Source organism: Nelumbo nucifera, chromosome 4, assembly GCF_055504915.1.
Source record: "Nelumbo nucifera cultivar China Antique chromosome 4, China Antique-T2T, whole genome shotgun sequence".
NCBI lineage: Eukaryota > Viridiplantae > Streptophyta > Magnoliopsida > Proteales > Nelumbonaceae > Nelumbo > Nelumbo nucifera.
The window spans coordinates 33,208,292-33,223,764 of NC_142652.1; the positions used below are offsets into that span (position 1 = coordinate 33,208,292).

Below are 15,473 nucleotides of genomic sequence, written 5' to 3' on the forward strand. Positions count from 1 at the left end.
GGTGTATCAATTACCAAAATATGCCATATAATATATTTAATATGTGGTGTATCGTATTGAAATTTTGAACCTTGCTTAAGATTAAATAGACTGAGCTGCTACTGACTGTGCCATGACTGATGCAGGCTGGGCTGACCATTGTTCCTGTGCTTGGCTTGGCATGGAAGGTTGCGACTTGCAAGCAACAACAGACAGCTTGGTAAAAGACATCGAGAGCAGAAAGATCCATGGAAGCAGTTGGTGTGGGTTCTAATGATTCTATTCCCCAGTTGCAACCTTCCAAATAGAAGCTTAACATCAACACTACAATTATATGGGCCTGAGCCCAATACATTTCCGTGAAGGGGGTCTGGGCCCAGTGAATTTTCCCCATTCAAACACGCCCTTGACGTGCCTTTCCGTCTGTTTCTGTTTCTTTTTTTTTACACGTGGATGGCCGGAAAAGTTTCACGTGTGGAAAAACGAATTGTGGAGACGAAATTCTCTCTTCTCTGCCACACAAGAGCGGAGAGCCCCCTGTAGACGCCCTCGGCTGTCGGCTCTCTCCCCATTTCAAACACTGGCAGCAGTCAGCGTTATCCTGGACTTGGGTAAGCAGCTGCTTCAGTCAGGTGAAGACCCTTTTGGACTGTGCCCTCAATCTCCTTCTGCAGTTCCAGGTATCTTAATATCTCTTCGAAGTGTTTGATTTTTCTCTGTTCTTGTCCATATTTCATACTATTATTTATCATTTTCTTCTTCTTGTTCTTTATTGAACTATAATTCTGTTAGTTTCTTATATCTCTCACCATGTGTTCGTATAAATGTCGGTTCCAACTTCCAACCATTGTCTTGAGATGCCTGAATGAAGATTTAGATTGATTGGCGTTATCTAATTTACAGTTCCTGCATCTCTATACCTTCTTTTTAAATAAAACTTATATGAAATTTATGCCGTATGAAATCATTGTTTCATCATCAATGTTGTGCTAAAGTGAAACCTTCTTAAATGGATTGCCTTGTTCCGCCATAGAAAGGGTAAACCTGTACAACATTGCTTCTTGAATACCCTCAGACTTGCCAGGAAAATCTTTGGAAAACTACTCCTAGGTCATAGTTAATAACATAGTTGGTAGAATTAATTATTAATGTCAACATGTTCAGTGCTTTCCAGTATGATCAAGCTTTTCTATAGTCTGGGTTAAACAAGTCTTTCTGGTGAAATTAGCAAGAAGAATTAGAATATATCAAGTTCATTTGATTGACTACCACCCTAAACACAAAAAGAAATGAAAAGGAAAAATGTAAGGACAGAAATTGAAATGCAGAGGTGCTTTCAAGGGACAAGTTGGGGTTAATTTTTGTTTCTATTCTGTTTTCTACCTAAAGAAGCAACTCAAAGCAATTTCTAAGTTTCTTAGTTGAACTATGATATGCTCAGAACTATTTGTTGTTAAATGAGGTCTAGAAGTTTCAGTCCATTGGTAACAATGTGGATTTCCTATCAAGGTTTTATGTTTTTTTTGGGCTTAATTTGAAACTACTGTGGATAATGTATCATGCATGCCCCAAAACTGAGAAAAGGAAACAAAATTCATGCTTTTTTACATGCTTGGCTTGTACAAATCTTATGTGCATCATCATCAGTGTTATGATGGGCCAGCAATCAGCTTGCAACAGGTGTGTGTGGAACAAGCAGAACATTGTGTATTTTGATAACATATCCAATCACCAAGAGAAATGTTGGGCTCCATGGGTGCACACAATTTCTAACAGTTAACAAGAAGGCCTAATGAAATGTTTCTATAGATTTTGTATTTGTTCTTTGTATAGTGGTTTTACTTACTACCAAGTTATGAGATCTTAGGAGATATTTTCTTTTGCTTTAGTTGAGATGTCATTTTTCTTGTCCAAGTAGGTTTTATACCCTATGAATCCATAATTTTTTTGGAAACCTTAGAGGGATTAGTGAAAGAAATATAAATAACATTATCTCGTTTCGCTTTCTTTTCTTTGCAAACTCCAGATATTCTTAAGTGTGCGGACACCTTAGTAGTAAATTTAGGGTTTGTAGAAGAAGAAGACTTAGGGAGCATCAAGAGGTGTGTTTGTTACTATTCAAATCCTCAAAATTACTTTTTATACTTTGGATAAAAATTACAAGAAAGCCCATATTTGGACACCCAAATGCAAAAATATTGTGAAAAGTATAAAACACCCTTGCCCAAGAATTCTCAACATTCCCCTTCAAGCTGATCATATATGGCAATCATGCCCAGCCGTCTCAGGTACCTCTCAGGAGCCACGCGAGCGCCATTTAAGAGTGACCGGATTGCGCTACATCAATAATATATAATATAATATATATATATATATTATATATAGTAGAGTATATATTATTAAAATTCGGTTTTAACGGAAATAACCGAAAATTTCGATTTTAATTATTTCGGTTTTTCTAAATTTTGGTTTCGGTTCCGATTTTTATTTTTTTCAATTCGGTTTATTCGGAACCCCTAACTGTATTGGGTCAATCAAATTCAGATCTCATGCCCGATCTGATTTGACCTAATTGATTGATTGATTGCATATTCTTATGTAGCCGGTTTTTTTGCATGCACAACGAAACTATGCTCTCTTTATATTGCAATATTTGCATAGACTTACACGTCTCAGTTCTTAATTATTTTGTACCTTCCAATATCAACCATCTCACCGTTAATTGTTAGTGTTTTACTTTGGAGTGATCAAATGAAAATAAATGGAGTGATCCCTTTAAGAAGAAAGGGAAATAATTCACTTCTTATTGGTCCAAGTAATTTGATAATGGGAGATATTTTAACATGCAACTAACTCTCGCAATGTGAGTTAAAGTTTTTAACAAACTTTGAATGGTAAACACCTTTAGTGAGGCAATCAGCTAGTTGGTTTTCCGACCTTACAAATGGAAGGCAAATCTCTCCGCTAGCAATTCTTTCTCTAATAAAATGTTTGTTCACCTCAATATGCTTTGTACAATCATGTTGAATAGGATTGTGAACAATATTTATGGCTTCTTGATTGTTACAATACAGTTTCATTGCATATATTGGATAACCACTCCAATAGCATAAGATATGTCAAGTCTAGGCAAACAAAGGTACAAGAGATGACCCACCAATCTCTGATATAGCCCTTTGTCTGGAAGAACTTCTCCTTTAGTAGCACTCAACTTGATCAATTAGAGTTTTTATAAGCTTACACCCTAATTTTCCAACTTAATGGAGTAAGTCAAGAACATACTTCCTTTGTGAAAGAAAGATTTCCTTCCTGGATCTTGCAACTTCAATGCCAAGAAAGCATCAGAGATCACCGAGATCCTTAATCTCAAATTTTGAAGCAAGGAAGGATTTCAACTGAGAGATACGTATGATGTCATCACCCGCCACAACAATGTCTTCGACATATACTATCAACATTGTTACTTTACCATCAATTCTTCTTATGAACAAGGCGTAGTCTGCCTAAGATTGACTAATTGAGATAATCCAATCTTTAAGACAACATTTCTAAATTTGTCAAATTAGACTCTAGGGGACTGTGTGAACCCATACAAGGACTTCTTCAAGTAGAAAACTTTTCCTTTACTGTTAGGAAAGCTTACCACAAGTGGTAAGTCTATATAAACTTATTCTTGTAAGTCCCCATTAAGGAAGGATTCTTTACATCCATTTGATATAAAGACCAAGAGTAATAAGCAACAAGAGACATGATCACATGAATAGAGTTCATTTTAGCATTTGGAGCAAAGGTTTCTAGATAATCAATTTCATAAGTTTGAGTGTATCCTTTGGCTACAAGTTGAGCCTTGTACCTCTTAATTGAGCCATCGCCTTGTGCTTAATAGTGTAAACTCACTTACACCTGACAAGAATCTTATCCTTGGGACAAAGAATAATCTCCCAAGTTTGGTTCTTTATTAAGGCCTCCATCTCTTAGTTCATAGCTTCCTTCCAGTGAGGGACTGCATTGCCTTTGTAACATTATGAGGGATGGAAACAGTGACAAGAACAAGGGAAGGAGGAATAGGGATCGGAACAAGAAGACAAAAGGGAGTCCAATCTTCACTTACATTCTCCCCCTAAAAAGAAAGATGGGATGACTAGAAAAAGGACTCTAGAAAGGTAACATCCTTAGAAACATATCTCTTGCCAAAGAAAAGATCAAAACATCTATAGCCTTTCTAGATTGGAGAGTTGATTTCAAATTATTGGATCCCTTGGAGTTGCTATTATTGAGGAACTGACTATTCCTTCTTTAGAAAAAGAAATGATTATTGCTTTTCTCAGTTTTGCTCTATAGATTGGCCATTCATTTATTTGTTGAGAAATATGATTCTAAATAAAAAATCGAAGTCTTGATTGTTTTCTGATTTTACCATCTGTTGGTTGAAAAGTAACCCTTCTTCTTAAGGTAAGACCTGAATTGATCAAAAAAGGTAAGACCTGACTCTTGTCATTATTATTTTACTTTTTGGCAGGAGGTGTTCACCATGGAGTGCTATATGACAAGCATTGCTAGGTAAATATCCTGAAAATGAATCCTTATAAATGTATTTGTTACCTTTAGAGATTCTAACTTTATAAGTTAAGGTTTACTTTTGTATTTCTCCAAGTCAAAAAGTATGATTACTGCTTTGGTACATAGTATACACTATAAAATAGCATCAAGTACCAATAGTTGTCAAAATCTGTTGAAAACATAGGCTATATTTACCTACTTTCTTGATGGATATTTATCTTCTTATTGGATCATTAGTTTATTGGGCTTATGGGCCTTATTTTTTATTTGTTTATATCAGCCACACAATCAGGGGCATGGTTGTAATTAATCTTCTCTCTTTATATCAGTAAATATAAAAGATAATGGGCTGCATCATGGCACCCACGATTGGAATGGTTTCACTTCTAACTTTCTCTCTTTTTTTTTTCTTCTTCCATTCTTCTGCTATTATTTACCTTTTCTATCTATATCTTATTATCTCTCTCTCTGTAGTCCGATTAGAGGGCTTTTAGTTTAGATAAGTGGCACACCATGTTCTCAAGCAAGAGTATCCAGAGAGTGGCTCTTTCCACTCTCAAATAGAGGCCTTCTTACTCAGACGCATTGTGACCATTTTTTTATAGATAATTTATTTATTTTGATGATTCCTTTGTTTCTTTATTTTTTTTTCAAGTGGCACTTGTTTTAAAACTCTTATTAAACAGAATGGAATGGCGAAACGGGATTAATGTAGCTGACCCCATATAGTTTGGATAAGGCTTAGATGGCACTGATGCTGACTAGAATAAGATTTATTTAGGTTATTTGAGACCTTTTTAGAAATCATATTGAATTATTGAGTTCATTTTTCTATCATATGTAGTTTAAATGGCCAATTTATGTAGGCTAATTGGTTTTACAATTCAAACTTAATTGTAACTTCTTACATTCTAATATACAAGTCATTATTTGATAGATTCCTAAATTGGGGTAAAATCACTTTTCAATATATATTATATGTTTTTAATATTTTATAAAATTCTAAATCTTTATTTATCAATGCAATAATTGTTTTATATGCTGCCCCTTCAATCAAAAGCTTTACACTGTGTCTCTAAATGTACCATTTCTTTAACATTTGATTTTTTAAGTGCAAAGGTAGAATGTATTTGTTCACATTGCAGAATCATTGTGAAACCACAAACTTTTCAACTTTTGTTGCTTGTGGTAGATCAAATTCTGATAACTTAATGTAGAATGAAAAGGGTTCATAGTTTGGCCGCCTTTCATCAAGGTAGCATCTAATTCCTGTTAGTGGAGACGCATGGATGTCATGTTGTAACTCTTTATTAAAAGTTGTATGCATTTTCCTTGTTTTGACATGATTTGAAATTGTATAATTTCTTTACCATTTGATTGATTTCAAGTGGGAGCAATATACTGGTCCTCACTACAGAGAATTACAGGATCCTTTTGACATGAAATAGCCAAGTTTTGAACCTCTTTTTCTTATAAACAGTGTCAGTGTACTTACATGCTTTTGAGTTTCAATGTAGTTTGTATTAATAGTTAGGTACATTTCCTAAATTTTGCTTTATTGCATTAAAATCTTGGCAGGTTTTGTCCTGAGAAAGACAGCTCATGGTTTCCATGGTGTTCAAGAAAATTGGAGTGGAAATATATCTGCAAACCTCCTTGTAGCTTGGTTCTTTGTAATTTGAGGATGGGAAACCAGAGGTTATCCTTTTTAAATCATGCTTCTATTGAGAAAAATCTCGTGTACCATCCATCTTCACGAGTGTTTTCAGTACATTCTAGTGTGGAGGATTCTGCAGCTCAATCTAATGGAGCTTGCACAATTTTACTGAAGGATTTCTCTAGTGATCTTGATGAATCTGAAATAAGTGATTCATCTGAGGAAATTCTCTCAAAGCCACTGGACAGTGATAAGGTAAGTCTTGAGGAAGTATATATTCTAGATTTCAATGCTCTTCTTCATTGTTAGATGAAAATCTAAACTTCTTTTTCACAAACCTGTGAAAAGATTATTAGGAGTAACAGTGAGATAAAGAGTAACAGATCCTCCACATTAGATTTTTTTTTTTTTTTTTTTTTTTTTGTGTGTGTGTATGCTTGACAGATATTGTAAATAGGTCACTCCATTTATAGATAGCTAGACTTATATTGTGGCATATCCTAAATCATTTGGTTATATTCTTTAAACCTTGGGATATGTTGGCCTTTGGGATTTTTTAGTTTTAGGCCTGTCAATGGGTTGGGTCTGAGCCAGATGGGGTAGACCCAGTCCTGAACTTATAAGAAGCAAATAGACCTGGTCCCAGCCTATCTCCTCGGGGTCTTTAAGTAATATTTCTGGAACTAACCCCCATTATTGGTCAGTCTTATGAGATGTAACCTGGTAAGACCTAATTATAACTAACAGGTCTTTAGACCCTGCTAATTTGGCAATAAGCCTGCTAATTGTTTTACTCTCTCTTCTCAAAATATCTCATATATCCCCTATAAAATGTCAGTTTTAGATATCTTAGATGAAGCTATTATAGGTAATCCAAGAGAAACATATATAAAATATTGGAGGTTATCTTTGTCATGAGACAATACAATGCAAAATAATATTATATAATATAATTGCTTACATAACTACTTTGAGTACAATGGGTCAACCTGGAAATTGACAGGCCTATTTGGAACTATCACAACCTGATAACCCTGTGCTCTTGTCTGACCTGGAATATGTGCTTTATCTAACAGTTAATGAATTTGTTCATTGTATTTTAATCCCCCCACTGTAAAAGTAGTATAAAAATTTCATCCTTGAAAATGATCCAGTTCAAGTACAGAGGCTCAATTGCATATGGCAAAATTGACCATATATTGTTTAGCTTTGGTATGTTGGCAGAAGAACATAATCCATAAAGGTATTTTTGTTTTATTTTTTATTTGATATGACTTATTGGCTTTAATTTCCTAATAAAAGTTTGGTTTTGGGTAGTATAGTGCAAGGTGAGCTGAGATTGAATCAATCAGGGCCATCATGGCCGTGGTGCTAAATGTCAACCAATTGAGTTATGCACTTTACCCTCAGTGATGTTTTTCTGTGTTTCCTTGTATAGAAATGACTTTCTCCTTCCCAACATTTTGGGAAACCTTGTCTGATATAACCCTGAAAAGCTTATATCTTTTCATTGTGCATAGTGTTTTGTAGGATTTATTTCATATGGATTTAACTGCAGCATTTTCAAAACGCAGTTTATAGCATGAACAGACAAATTTTGGTCTTCCTCCTATTTGGTATACAAGGATGGGCCTTGATGGTATTTGCATACATTGTGAACTTGAGGCTATTAGTGTTTTTTTCTTTTCTTGCATGTGCTGAATAAGTTTGCACCGGAAAAGGCACTATTGTTTCATAATATCTCATAATTCCTTGACAGCTGAAGTCACTGTTGGCCGATTCTGAAAGAACGAAGATTATCAAAAAACTAAGTGAAGCTAATCAACACAACCGCTTCCTGAAAAGACAGGTTTTCTAGAAATTCATGCCCAAGTCTTTTGCTTAATCTTTAAATTATACTTTGGCATTAACTCCTTAGTTTGTTATAGCCTTTCAACATTATGTATTAACCTTTTGGATGCCACCGATTCAATTTAGTTGCTAGGTGTGAAGTACTTTATGCTGTTTGTTAGTATAGCTAATAATACAGTCAGTACTTGCCCAAGACATTTGGCTTATATTTTTCATATTTTGCTTGGTTAATAAAAGTACTTCAGTCCTCTTTATCCATCAAAAAAGGAATAAGATAAAGAAAAATCTCGTGATTCTCTGTCTGGGAGTAAAAGGATGGTTTCCCAAGTCCATTGATCTGATCAGTGATTCAGGAGCAATTTGAGTTATCTGATGAAAGTGGTTAGTGACAACATGTTTTCATTCTGCAACTTGATCTTTTCATTAGTTTTTTGTTAATTACTATGGGTCAATTTCTACAGTTTAAATAGTTTTTAGTTTTTGTTGGGAGGCTAGGTTTGAATCTAGTACTGGATTTACTATTTATAATAATTTTCATACTTACTGTGTATGTTAAAAATGTTATTTACCATTATCAGCTATGATGCCTGGATACCTAGAGGGGCCATTATTTGGTGGAATGGTAAAATCTCAAGCTGACAAGCATGAGAAAATGGGCTCAAGTCTGAGAGCAGCCACTTTGTGAAAAATTTCCAATGGTTAGTTCCATATCCAGTCCACCCCACCGATGACCTGAATAGCTGGGAGGAGCCTGGGACCAACATTGGGTAATGGCCCTATACCAAGATACTGTTTTTGCCTTGCATACCAGTGTCATACATGACCCAGACCTGATTGACACCGGACACTGCATGGACCAATGTTTTAAGACTCAGTCCGGACACAAAACCAGAATGCTTGCCGGGTCATGGGTCAAAAGGTTTGACCGCAAGTTGCAAAAAAAGTACAAATAATAGATTTTGTAATTTGTAATTCAGATCTAAGTGGTGGCTGGATGGTGAAAGTGTTATTTTTAACATAAATAACCAGAGAATAGGGCTTCAGATGCTCTCTATTGAGGGACCCAACTGCTGCCCCTATTAGTTTATATTCATAATAGAATAAAATTACACTAATGCCCCTGACTATATGGTGAGATACCACCCACCTCGGAAGCCCCTTCGAGGGTGGCTTAACCTCCTGAAACAGAAAGTGGAGAGGAAGAAAAGAGGGGAAGGTAGGAAAAGAGGGATTCAGTGAGAGAGAAACAAGGGATATTCATTCATGCCTTTCATTGTAAGAGTATGGCCTTATATAGCTGGCCTACAGGTGTAATCATAGAGGGAATATCCTCTGATTGGCAGGATAACTAACTCTGGGAAATATCATGGAGGGAATATCTTTTGTCAGCAGAATCACCCTCTCTGTGTGTAACTAATTCTGAGACTCTGTCGCCTGTCCTTTCTGCCTCCTTGAGTACTGCTGATGGGTAGTGGCCTGCTCCACTCCCTTTGTTGGGTTCGGGGAAGGTATTTGGGTCCCAACATTTCCTCCCTCCTTAGCATTGACCTTGCCCTCAAGGTCTAGGTTCGGGAACCTCTCATTCAGCCTTAGATAAGGTTCCTAGGTGGCATCTTTTGGGGGCAGCCTGGCCCATTCTACCTTAGCTTCTGGTACAACCTGCCCATCTCATCGGACCCATCGGAAATCCACAATTTTGATGGGCTCTGTGTAAATGTCCCCTTTTTCAGTGAATTGGGGTAAGCTAGATGAGATAGGAATATGATTTCCCACAGCCGTCTTGAGAAGAGAGATGTGAAACACCGGATGAAGTTTCGAGGTAGCAGGGAGGTCCAATCTGTAAGCAACAAGGCCCACTCTTTCTGGCACCTTGTAGGGCCCATAATACCTGGGAGCTAGCTTGTGCCAAGCCCGTCTTACCACTGAGACCTGGCGGTAAGGTTGGAGCTTAAGGTAGACAAAATCACCCACCTGAAACTCTAATGGGCGGTGGTGAGAGTCATAGCTGATCTTCATTCGTTGCTGGGCCTTTGTCAAATTGGCCTTGAGCAGTCTAAGAATCTCGTCTCTTTCCAGTAGGCGAGTCTCTACTTCTGCCACCTTGGACAACCCATATTCATAGGGTAATATGGGAAGGGGTTCTCTGCCGTATAGGGCCTTGAAGGGTGTCATCCCTACAGTTGACTGATAAGTTGAGTTGTACCAATATTCTGCCCACGGAAGCCAGTGGGCCCATTGTCTAGGCTTCTCCCCTATGAAGCATCTAAGGTAGGCTTCTAAGCATCGATTAATGACTTCAATATGTCCATCAATTTGCGGGTGATAGCTGGTGGATGGATGCAATCGGGTTCCTTGCAATCTGAAGTACTTTCAAAATGAACTTAGGAAGGCAGGGTCATGATCCGAGACAATGGATCTTGGTGTTCCATGCAGTTTTGCCACGTCCCGTATGAAAATGTCGACCACCATTGCTGCAGTGTAAGGGTGGGGCAAAGATGAAATCCATGGAGAGGTCTTCCCACGCTTGCTCTAGAATCTTGAGGGGTTGTAGAAGGCTCGCAGGTGATTGTGAGGAGTATTTCTGTTATTGGCAAGTTGGGCATTCTGATACATAGTGCAACACATCCTTGCGCATTCCTACCCAATGGTAGTGGCTGCTGAGTCTTTTTAGGGTCCGTAGCACCCCCGAATGTCCTTCCAACGCAGAATCATGTAACACCCGTAGCAGTTCAGTTTTGTGGGTAGAATTTGGAGCAACCACAAACCTACCCTTGAAGAAAAGATCAGGTCCCACAATTTGGTAACCCGAAACCTGAGAAGGGTCATGTTTCCACTTTTCCCTGATGTCTTGCAGCTGTGGATTAGATCTGGCTTCTTGCCGTATAGCTTCAAATAAGGGAAAACTGGGTTGAGAGCAAGTTAGTTGGGCCAGCTCTTCTACCCATGATAAGGCATCAGCTACTTTGTTGGCAGGCCCAGGTTTATACTCGATATGGTAGTCGAATGCCATTAGTTTACTAAGCCATTTTTGCTGCTCCAGGGTATGCACCCTTTGTTCTGCTATGTACTTCAAACTTCGTTGGTCTGTCCTTATGATAAATTGGCGTACTAATAGGTATGTACGCCATTTCTGTACTGCCATTACCACGGCCATCATTTCCTTAACATAGGTGCACTGATTTTGGTGAGCTGCTGAGAGAGCCTTGCTGAAATAAGCAATGGGTTGCCCCTTTTGCATCAGAACGACCCCCACTACGACACCCGATGCATCACACTCTATCTCAAAGGGCTGAGAGAAATCCGGAAGAGTGAGGACTGGAGGGCTAGAAACTGTTGTCTTCAAGTCTTCAAAGGCCCATTGGGCATCATCAGCCCACCCAAAAGAATCCTTCTTTAATAGGCGTGTTAGAGGGGCGGCCATAAGCCCATACCCCTTGATGAAGCGCCTATAATAACCGGTAAGCCCAAGAAAACCCATGAGAGCCTTTTTAGTAGTCTTGGGCCATTTTTGGATGGCATCTATCTTTTCTGGGTCTGCCATGACCCGCCCTGCAGCAACTACATAGCCTAAGTACCGAATCTGTCCTTGTCCAAAGGAGCACTTTGTCAATTTGGCATGCAACTAGTGTTCTCTCAGAATTGTGAGGGTAAGTTTCAGATGTTTCATATGGGTGCCCCAATCCTTGCTATAAACTAAGATGTCATTGAAAAATACCAGAATAAATTGCCTTAGGAAAGGCTTGAAAGGTGGAGGGGGCGTTGGTAAGGCCAAACGGCATAACCAGAAACTCATAATGGCCATCGTGGGTCCTAAATGTTGTCTTGTGGATATCAACTTGGTGAACCCGGATCTGATGATACCCGGACCACAGGTCCAATTTGGAGAACACTTGTGCTTCCCCTAACTCGTCCAACAGTTCTTCAATGAGGGGTATTGGGAACTTGTCCTTCACTGTAATCTGGTTCAGGGCCTAGTAATCTACGCAAAACCGCCAACTACCATCATTCTTCACTAGGAGTACGAGGGATGAAAACGGGCTGGTGCTGGTCTGTATATGCCCCTTGTCCATTAGCTCTTTTACTGCCTTCTCAATTTCCAGCTTTTGGAAATAAGGGTATCTATATGGCCTCACATTGGCTGGTTTGGAATATGGTAAGAGGGGTATCTGATGGTCATGGGCCCGGGGTGGAGGTAATTGGTTCGGTTCCTTGAATATGTCACCAAATTGATCGAGGATCGATCTTAGGGTCTGGTGTTGGGCTTCAGTGGTTGGTCACAGTTCTGATTGTTTAAAATTGGAACTATGGGTCGAATGCCTAAGTGCATAAACAAGGGTTGTCCAATATCCTTGGAGGCCCGTATTATAGAGGCTAAAGTATCACCTCGGGGACTAGGGGACCGCACCCCTTGCAAATGGTAGGTCTGTCCATTTTGGCAAAAATCCATTGTCATTCTGGCCCAATCACACAGTACAGGACCTAGGCCACGTAACCAATGGATTCCCAAAATAATATCAACCCCCGAGAATTCCAATGGGTGGAGATCTACCACGAAATTATGGCCCTGTACGAGGATCCTTTCCTTCTTACATACACCATCACATAACATCTGATTCCCATTAGCCACATGGATTGAAAAGAGAGGAGTGGAGTGTATAGTCATACCTAGTTGCTTTGCCAAACGGCAAGTGATGAAATTCAAAGTAAAGCCACTGTCAATCAAAACCATCACAGATCGGCCAACCAATCTTCCTTCTACTCGCATGGACTGAAGAGGGTTGAGGCCCATGAGAGCGTGTAGGGAGATCTCGGCTCCAACAGGTTCTGGTTCGCCTGATATCAGTTCACAGTCTTCGATGTGCTCTGGTTCTGTCCCCTCCGGTTCTCCCTCTGTTTGAAGGAGAAATACTCGTTGGACCTGGCACTTATGGCCCGGCCCAAACTTATCATCACAGTTGTAACAGAGGGCCTTCTCGCATCGGGCCTGCATCTCAGCCCACGAGAGGCGCTTGAAAGGCACAGTGGGCCTGGGCAAGATGGGCTTCTTAGAATCCCCAACTTGTTTTTGGGGTTGCTGTTCGGCCCGCTGGAGAGCCCTCACATTCAAATAGGATGGCTTGTTGGTCCTGCACATGCTATCAATCTTCTCTTCTTGCAAGCGAGCCATACCCACCACCACCATGACTATCGCTGGTCGAAGAGCTCTCACTTCCAGGCAGATGTCTTCTCTGAGACTTCCCACAAAACACCCAACCAAGGCCTTTTCCGACCATCCATGTACTCTGGTTGCCATTCTTTCGAACTCGAGCTGGTAGTATGCTACTGTCCTAGTCTGTTTTAGTCGAGTGAGAAGTTCGTCGTAATCCACAAATGCCGTCGGCCCAAAACGGATGCACAGAGCTTCCGTGAACTCCGCCCAAGTTACCTGAGGATGGGTTTGTCGATACCATTGGAGCTAGAGAATAGCATCTCCTTCTAGGTGAATGGAGGCGATGGCAACGCGCTGGTGTGCAGGGGTTTCATGATACTCGAAGAATCTCTCTACTCTGAAGATCCAAGGAATGGGATCTCCACCGGAATAGTTTGGAAAATTAATTTTATTAACCTTTCTGACAGGGTAACCCCAGTTCCCTGGCTACCGGAAACAGAGGCGTCGGCCCCTGTTGGCTGATTGGTCTCGCCGGACTATTGTTGGGAGGCGAGGTTAGAGATGACCACCTTGAGATCCCTGAGTTCGTTTAGTACTTGGTGGAACCCAATCACAAGTTGGTCGACTCTATCTTCCATGGTAGAGGATGTTGTCTGCGGCATAGCTAGTATGCAACCTTGCTCTGATACCAACTTGGTGAGATACCGCCCACCTCAGAAGCCCCTTCGAGGGTGGCTTAACCTCATGAAACAAAAAGTGGAGAGGAAGAAGAGAGGGGAAGGTAGGAAAAGAGGGATTCAGTGAAAGAGAAACAAGGGATATTCATTCATGCCTTTCATTGTAAAAGTATGGCCTTATATAGCTGGCCTACAGGTGTAATCATAGAGGGAATATCCTCTGATTGGCAGGATAATTAACTCTGGGAAATATCATGGGGGGAATATCTTCTGTTGGCAGAATCACCCTATTTGTGTGTAACTAATTCTGAGGCTCTGTATTTGGGTCCCAACACTATATGACTTGAGAACAAAGAATAAAAAAATAAATAATAAAGGGGAAAAGACTAAAATAACCCTGCACAAACACTTTAATTTAACAATAACAAAGAAAAAGCTGATAAAAAAAATTAATAAGAGAAGGCTGGCGGGGAAATGGAGATTGGAGTTGAGCATTGAAGCAAAAAATTTCCTATTTGAGCAAGGAAGAACAAAGGGTAAGATGTATCTGAAAATCAGAGAAGGCAGTAGGGAGACGATCTTTCTACCAGAGGAAGCATGCTTCTGGTTGAAAGGATTCGTTGATGGAACAGTTAACACCATCAGGGAAGAAGGTTGGAGAAACTCTGTGAATTGCTGGGGAAAAAGATATGAAACAGTACTAAAAAGGAATAGGAGAGGATGGTTTATCTTGGTAACAAAGCATTTTGGAGTCAACAAAAAGCAAGTGATTTGCATACAGGAAGGACAGAAAGGACAAGGATGGGCTTCCTTTGCCTATAATCTTCAGGCGTTTCTCTTGGAGATTGAGAGGAATGGTGCAGAAGAACCTGATAGAAGCCTGGAGGGAATTAACAGTGCTCTGGAGTCTGGCAAGGAGCAAATTCCTGAAATCTTGGTAGCTGGCTCAGTTGAACACCGGAGAGTAGCACTTGAAGATGGGAGAGGGAAGTGGGAGCACAAAATGGTTTTGATGGCAGAAAGGGCAATAAGGGACTGGTCGAAAGTTTTAGATGCAGTGGCAGATAAACTGGGTCTATAAGGTGATGCAGTATTATTACCATTTGCTGAAATGAAAGCCATTCTAGACATTGGTGACAAGAAACTGAACTTCAGCACAGCAAAAAACAGAAGAAGGATTGATACAGGTCCAGAACTGGGTTCCAATCTGCAATGAAGTTGAGGTTGAAGACGGTAGTTTCTTGATCAAACTTTTAGGGCTACCCTTCAACCTCTGGAATGAACCAATCCTAGGAAAAGTTGTCAGAGCTCTGGGTGGTGTTTTGTTGGAGGCAAACATGAAGAACCTGCGTGCTGTAGAACTCAAGGTTGCAGGGGTTAAACCAGAAAATCTACCTCGCTCTTTCGAAGTGCTCTCAGAAGGCGGATGGTACAAAGTTTGGCTGGCCTCAGAAGCTGAGGCGTCTCTCTGGGGAAGACGAACAGAGGTAGGGGGCGGAGATGAGGTCGCAGGATGGAGTACACATAGCTTCCAGGGACTGGCGGAGAAGACTGATATGCGTGGGAGAGTGAAAGAGGAAGGGGAACAGTCGCAGGGGTG

General features: G+C 39.9%; 1 protein-coding gene across 2 annotated transcripts in view; it reads left to right on the forward strand.

Annotated features, from left to right (window-relative positions):
- The first annotated feature begins 477 nt into the window (after positions 1-477).
- Positions 478-15,473, forward strand: part of LOC104609973 (PROTEIN TARGETING TO STARCH (PTST)) — a 33,697-nt gene continuing 18,701 nt past the window's right edge. Inside the window, exons 1-4 of one of the 2 annotated variants that reach the window (XM_010276425.3) lie at positions 478-659; positions 4,499-4,539; positions 6,118-6,451; positions 7,956-8,045. In XM_010276425.3, the coding sequence (XP_010274727.1) occupies positions 4,511-4,539; positions 6,118-6,451; positions 7,956-8,045 (453 nt within the window). In that variant the 5' untranslated portion in view covers positions 478-659; positions 4,499-4,510. The remainder of the gene's footprint in view (positions 660-4,498; positions 4,540-6,117; positions 6,452-7,955; positions 8,046-15,473) is intronic. The other variant, XM_088903360.1, reaches the window with a different exon arrangement.